Raw genomic sequence first — 6,984 nt, 5'->3', positions numbered from 1 at the left:
ATACTATAATTCAGTTCTCAATATTCTATTACGTTAGTTTAATTGTCAAGATCTTAGTGCGTACTATTTATAGTATATAGTTTAAACCTTATAATACTATGTAAATTTCTTTTAACCTCTTTTTCAGTAATGCTTTATAAGTTACTCTTTAGTACTAAGTAAATATAAATTTTTCTTCAACTAGTAAGTAATTGTAATTAAAGCTTTTTTCAATTTTTTTATAATGGAACTTTTTACTAACTCTTTAGTTTTATGAAGTCCTTTATAAGTAACTAAAATCTTATTTTATAATTTATCTTTTATAATAATACACTTTACTATAATCTTAGTTTTACTACCTTTTTACTTAAGTATAGTAAGCCTTATTAGTTATAATATATTCATAACTTAAATTACTAGCTTACTACGTCTCTTATATTAATTATACGTAACACTATAGTCTTCAGCCTACTTATTAACAATATTAAAAGCTTTATTATAGCTATTATATAAAACTTCTAGTAGTAGTAAGTACTTATAATGAATAAGTAAGGCCTTTTACAAACTATTGATATTAAACACTTTAATACTATAGAGCTTACTATAATTTAATTAGCGTAGTGTATACTTGGTACTTTACTTATAGTATAAAGGCTTAGGCTATATAACTTTATAGGCTATAGCTTCATAGGCTATAACATTAAAGAAAGTAGCTTTATAAAAAGGAGCTTTATAGAGAGTAGCTTTATAAGTAAAGGCGTTACTTAATAACTTTAGTTCTTACTTAGAATTAGTATAGCTCTTCTAAACTAACTTATTTCTATTAAACTTCAACTTAATCATATAGTAAATTAGCTACTAAGTAGTTCTATTCAATGAAATAGTATTATAAGTAGTAAGTGATATAATAAAAAGTAAAATTAATAGAGTTTTTAGTATATTCTAATAATTTCTATGCGCTATATAGTATAAGTTAAGATAGCTTAAAGGCTATCTACCTTGCCTAAAATATGATACTAGCGCTTTATACTAGATAAGTTTTATCTAGCTACTTAGTAAGTTATAAAAAAAGAGCTAAGTTATTTAATGATAGTGCTAACTCTATAAAGTTTAGATGCCGCGCCCTTAATGCAGACCTTGGCTTTAAGGTGGGTAAGATAGCTATTAGTGGTGGGTTGTTTAACCATTGCCGTGTCCAGGACGCCTTGCCGTCGCTCGCCGCGAGGCGAGCGCTTGGTCATGTGTTTGCGTCTGTGTCAGTGTTTCATGACACAGCCTTCATGTCCGCCGTCGCCATGTGCGTCCCTCTCTGCGTCCTGACCCAATTTCCAACCTGGCACCCCGTTGCGGGGCCTCCGTTGTCTACGCCTATCGGATCGCATGCATCGACTTCTGCTTGGTGACAATGCCGTCATTCACAGACGGACCAGCAGCACAGAGCGCATATAAATCCGCCCCTACCCCTCAACCCATCGTCTAAATTCTCCGTACTAGCCCCTTGGACGCATCCATGGCTCCGTTTCCGCCATTCACAACCCCCGCCACCAACCATTGGCAAACCCCTGTTTTTCCACTCATTCTTTACGCCAAGTTGCGCCCCGGCGGCTCGCCTCTCAGGATGCTAAGGAAGTAGCGGTATCATACCGACATAGTGCCATATCAACACATACATATATATATGTCTTATACCCGAACGCCTGTCGAATTCGCAACCCTCAGCCTTTGCTTGCTCAATCCCTTTCTGCCCTTCCTTCTTCACGTCGGCCACCAGGATGCGCTACTCTCTCGTGACTTGCCTGCTTTCCGCAGCAACAGCTGTATCGGGCTATGCCTACCCTATGGCGTGTACCGGCGTCTGTAACAATGCTCACGACCCAGCCCTGATCCGCCGCGCCGATGGTACATACTTCCGTTTCTCGACTGGCGGTAAGATTGCGGTCCACACTGCGCCCTCAATCACCGGACCTTGGACCTACAAGGGCGCTGCTATACCGGCCGGGTCCAAGATCAACTTGCCTGGCAGAAACGACCTGTGGGCTCCCGATGTCACGCTCGTGGGCGACACGTACTACCTCTACTACTCCGTGTCTACCTTTGGCAAACAGGAATCAACCATCGGAGTGGCCACTAGCAAAGACCTCGACAGCTGGACCGACCACGGCAGCACGGGGATCCATTCCAGTGCCGACAAGAAATACAACGCCATCGATGGAGCGCTTTACTGGGATGGTACCAAATTCGTCATGACGTTTGGATCCTTCTGGGGCGACATTTTCTCGGTCCACATGGCCAACCCGCCGTTCAAGGCTACGTCGTCGACCTCGAACATTGCCTTTAAGCCTGAAGGTACCCATGCGCAGGAAGCCCCTTACATTGCCAAGAACGGCAACTACCACTACCTCTTCTTCTCCGTCGGCCAGTGCTGTGCCTTTGACAGTAAGATATCGGCCCCTGGCCAAGAGTACAAGATCCAGGTGTGCAGGTCCACCAGCGCCACTGGTGGGTTTGTCGACAAGAACGGCGTCGACTGCACCCGCGGCGGTGGCACTACCGTCTTGGAGTCTCATGGCTGGGTCTATGGGCCTGGTGGCCAGGGTGTCTACTACGATCCTCAGCTAGGCCCTGTGCTGTATTACCACTACGTCGACACCCGCATTGGCTTTGCTGATAGCCAGAAGCAATTCGGTGTTAATAGGCTCCACTTTTCAGACGGGTGGCCTACAGTCTAAGCGCTTTTCCTGTGGCGTACCTTTACTTTACTCTACCACCTCTTCCATACCTTGTCGGTATTCTCTTCCTGTACATATTCTTATCAAACCTACCGAGGTGAGCGCGGTGAAGAGTGTAAATATTGGTGACAGTGTCTGCGTTGTCAGATTCGCTGCGCCGACAAGTTCAAATCGCTCATGGAAACTAAACAAATTCATGACAATGCTCAGATCAGACGTGAGGAAGCTATGATAAGACGTTGTGGATACTGCAGTGAGACCAATGACAATACGCGGACCTGCAAGTGATTCACGGCATTTGAGTCCAACAAAACTGACTGACTTGTACAATGTCCACCTACTATCCTGGGGTTTGCTATGCAGTCTTGAGTTGTGGGTATTGATAGAGTCTTGGCATCGCGAGCGACGTATTCGTCAGCCAAGTCAGCTGGAGAGCTGTTTGCTAACAAGAAAACAGACACTGGTTACTGGGCTAAACAACGGGTTCATAGTGCTTTTGCTGTAGATGGAGCACAGCGGCGTAAAAGAGGAGGTAGCTATTTTGAACGGCGAACACTCAGCGACGGATTTACCAATGCTGACAATCTATGTAATACTTGCACGAGACGGCTGTCTCACAGTCTGGCCTCAGACTTGGTCACCCACGCTTCCGCGGTCCAGTATCGGAGAAATTTCCCAACCAGGTCCTCGCTAATGTCCACTCCGCCTTGCAGGCAAGGCGCCCATTGTCTTGCCTGAGTGGTGTCGAACCTTGGCTGCGAGGCTCCCTGGGCGGATCCATATCTTTCCTTGAAGAAGCTGAGCAGCTTGAAAGGCGGGTTGGCTTGCACATCCTGCTCTGAGGCTTCTAGCCTACAGACCCATTCTCTCTGCGGCACCGCCTCGAACTCCAGACCGTGTTTTCTCAAGCATGGCAAGAACTGCGCATTCCAGAGGATGGGTGCCTCGTTGACAAGATGCAGCACATGCAACGTCTTCTCCATCTGCTGAGGCGCCAACGCCACCTGCGCCAACGCCTTTGCCGCCACATCCACAGGCAACCAGCTCTCCTCCTCGTCGTCATGGTCACCCTCGACCACTGGCAAGGCTCCAATCGTACAGGCGGCCTGTACTGTGGTCGGGAATGCCTCGGTCGCGTTCCACATGCCCCACTCGGTGTCGCCACACACCTGCCCCAGCCTCACGACGCGAGCCGGGACTTGGGCCTTCTCAACGGCAGCAGCGACCATGTGCTCAGCAACCCACTTGCTCTGTGCGTAGCCCATTCCGGCGACGGCGGACCAGGGGTGTAGCGTCTCGGGGATGGCATGGGCAGGCTCGGCACACAGGGCGGCGGCGATGCTGGAGACAAAGGTCACGGTGGGCTTGGGGGAGCGGAGAGACTCGGCAGCGAGGGTGAGGAGGAAGTGGGTCGAGCGAAGGGAGTGCGGCTCAAAGCTGCGGAGCGAGTGGTTGAAGTTGACGGACCAGGCGTTGTGGACGATGTGCGTGAGGGCCGAGGAGAAGTGAGCGACCAGGCTCGCAGGGAGGGCGAGATTGGGCGCGGCAAAGTCGCAGGGGACGGCGACGACTTTGGAGAGGTGGGCTGCGGGGTCGAGGCGGGCGAGGAGGCGGGCGCGGTCGAGGGCCTCGTGGATGCGCGCGTGTGCTGTGGGCGTGTCTGCGGCGCGGACAGGACAGTAGATTTGGGCGACGGCCGGGTCGGTGACGAGCTGGTGCAGCAAGTGGGAGCCGACTGCGCCCGTGGCGCCCGTGAGCAGCACGCAAGCCGGCCCGCCCGTGAGCTCGCCGGGCGGAGAGGGGGCGAAGTGCGAGTACTTGGCCACCAGCTCGAGGGCGAGCGCCTCGGGCGAGTCCTGCTGGGTGGAGAGGCCGCGTCGGAGGTCGAGCACATGGCGCGTCAGGAGCGTGACGGTGGCATGTTCGAAGACGACGTTGGTGGCGAGCGTGGCGCCGCGCAGGCTGACGCTCCTGACCAGGCCGGACCGCACGTTGGAGGCCTGCAGCGAGTCCATGCCCAGCGCGAAGAAGTCGGCATCGTCGTCGTCGAGGGCGGGCAGGCCCAGCGCCGTGGCGACGACGTGGCCGACTACGGATGCGACGTCGTCGTCGGGCACGTCGGGCGCGGCCGTCGTCGCGCGTGCGCGAGCCTCATAGTGGGCGTCGATGTCGGCAGCAAACGTCTGCAGGAAGCGCGGCTTGATGATGGTGGCCTTGTCGGTGCAGGGGAAGGGCGTGCCGGCGGGCTTGAGGATGAGGGCGTCGTGCGAGATGCGCGCATACGCCGGCACGCGCGAGTTGCCCACGGCGACGTTGGCGGCGAGGCTGTCCAGCAGCGCCTGCTGACTCAGCGCCTTGGCAGCCTCCGACGCCACCACCACCATGCCCAGCGAGTCCCGCTCCGCCCCAAACACGACGGCTGCTCGCACGTTGGGGTTCCGCGACACGGCCTCCTCCAGCGGCGTGGGGTCCGCCTTTTCGCCGTTCATCAGCACAATCAGGTCGTCCTGCCGGGCCACGAAGCGCCAGATGCCCGGCTCCGTCGGATGCGGCCGAAACACGTCTTTGGTCGCGTACGAGCCATCCTCGCGGTTCGAGTACACCTTGGCGGGAAGCCCCGGCATCACCACCAGGTGGAAGCAGCCATCGCCCACAGGCTCAAACTTCAAAAAGGGCGCGGCGTGCGCCAGCGGAGTCACCCACCGGAAATCCGTCGCCCATGCTTCCATCAGCGCTCCTGCTTCAGTCAAGCCGTACAGATGGTAGACGCGCGCCTTCTCGGCCAGCAGCACTTCTGCGAGGTCGTTGGGAATGGCCGACCCAGCGGCGATGACTTGGGTCAGACTGGCCAGTCGCGCGACACCGCCGGGAATCTCGGTGAAGAATTTCAGAATGTCTAACAGTCCATTGCTCAGTACATTGAACCAAGTAGCCGCGCAAAGGGCCAAGTATCACTTACATGGAACCGTCACCAGCGCCCTGGACCATGTGCACTCGATTGCCGAATTGATGATGGATGCCGTTATCGGCCGGTTTGCGTTCAGAATCGCGAGCGTCGTGCCGTTCACCAGACAGCGGAGTAACGTGGCCAGGCCAAAACTGTGGAACAAAGGCAGTGTCGTCAAAGTATCGGCGCGCGGCATGCGTGCCGCCACTGCAGCTGCTTGTGCCAGCCACGCGCTTGGAGAGAGCACTACCGGCTTTGGCAAGCCCGTCGTACCGCCGCTGTGGATGATGAACTCCTGTTGGCTGCCAGCCGGTACAGGCAACAACCGCTCATCCACAGGCCCTGCATCGGACAGCGCCTTCATATCCAGGAGCGGTATGATAATGGCTGGCGAGCCACTCGTCTCGCGAACCCGTTCAATCGTCTTCATAGACGCTTCTCCTGCAATCACCACCTGGCATCCAGTGGCGGCCAGGAGATGGGCATACCCTTGGTCTGCGAGCCGTGGAGATATGAACATGGACGTCAAGCCCATACGCTGCAATGCGAAGAATGCAATGTAATACTCCAAACTTGACACTCCCACCAGAGCAACCCTGAACAGCCCATCCTTGCCAGGAAGCGCTCTGCGATATGCCGTCGCTGCAATTCTGGTCAATCGCTCCACGTCAGCCCCGGTATACTTTTGAAAATCGCCGCTCTCATCTGCATAGGAGAGAATCGGCTTATCGGCATGCGTCTTTGCACGATGCCGTATCAATTGATCGATATTTGCAAAGAGAATCTCCTGTGCGATGGCCATGTCTCCCGAGTAAATCAACAAAATCGTACAAGCAAAAAAAGATATTCAATGTACGAAACAAGGTCTTGAGCAGCGCACGGCGACAGGTATGAATGCAGAAGGGCTCTTTGACTTGTGCGAGTAACCTCTGCCTGCGCATGCTCCGGCGTAATATCAGCGAAGGCGGAGTATTCCGCAGGCTTTTTATCTGCGATAGACTGTTTCTACATAGTCCAACTATCCAAACCCGCTCAAGACCAAACATGCGCACCGAATCATTATGCACCAAGGCAACTACACGGTATACAAGGGATCTGATAACTGACATGGTACCACTACTACCTACTCTCTGACAATAGCGCTAATGGCACCCCGAAGTGCACCCGCATATTGTCTCTATGGTGCACTCGTAAATGGCGCCCGGGTCATCGCAGCCATTCTCTTCAGCCCCGGTCAGCTTAAGTAGAATAGGGCCGCGGCGGATGATGCGCAATTCCTCCTATTACCAACTTATAGCACGGCAGTTAATGATCGTATGCGGAGCTAGT

The 6,984-nt window shown here is 52.8% G+C and overlaps 2 protein-coding genes across 2 annotated transcripts; one reads left to right on the top strand and one right to left on the bottom strand.

Annotated features, from left to right (window-relative positions):
* Positions 1–1,751: 1,751 nt before the first annotated feature.
* Positions 1,752–2,708, top strand: SETTUDRAFT_155732 (glycoside hydrolase family 43 protein; the record flags this gene model as incomplete). Its single annotated transcript, XM_008030765.1, has 1 exon — positions 1,752–2,708. One exon carries the CDS (start codon positions 1,752–1,754, stop codon positions 2,706–2,708), a length of 957 nt encoding a protein of 318 aa, XP_008028956.1.
* A 307-nt stretch (positions 2,709–3,015) lies between these two features.
* On the bottom strand, positions 3,016–6,598 carry SETTUDRAFT_43041 (uncharacterized protein). The gene is made up of 2 exons (XM_008030662.1): positions 5,668–6,598; positions 3,016–5,604 (listed from the first exon to the last, which is right to left on the bottom strand). The coding sequence occupies exons 1-2, from the start codon at positions 6,455–6,457 to the stop codon at positions 3,323–3,325; spliced, it is 3,072 nt and encodes a 1,023-aa protein (XP_008028853.1). The 5' UTR covers positions 6,458–6,598; the 3' UTR covers positions 3,016–3,322.
* Positions 6,599–6,984: the final 386 nt, after the last annotated feature.

This window comes from Exserohilum turcica (assembly GCF_000359705.1).
Source record: "Exserohilum turcica Et28A unplaced genomic scaffold SETTUscaffold_5, whole genome shotgun sequence".
NCBI lineage: Eukaryota > Fungi > Ascomycota > Dothideomycetes > Pleosporales > Pleosporaceae > Exserohilum > Exserohilum turcicum.
This window is presented reverse-complemented; position numbering and strand designations above follow the sequence as displayed.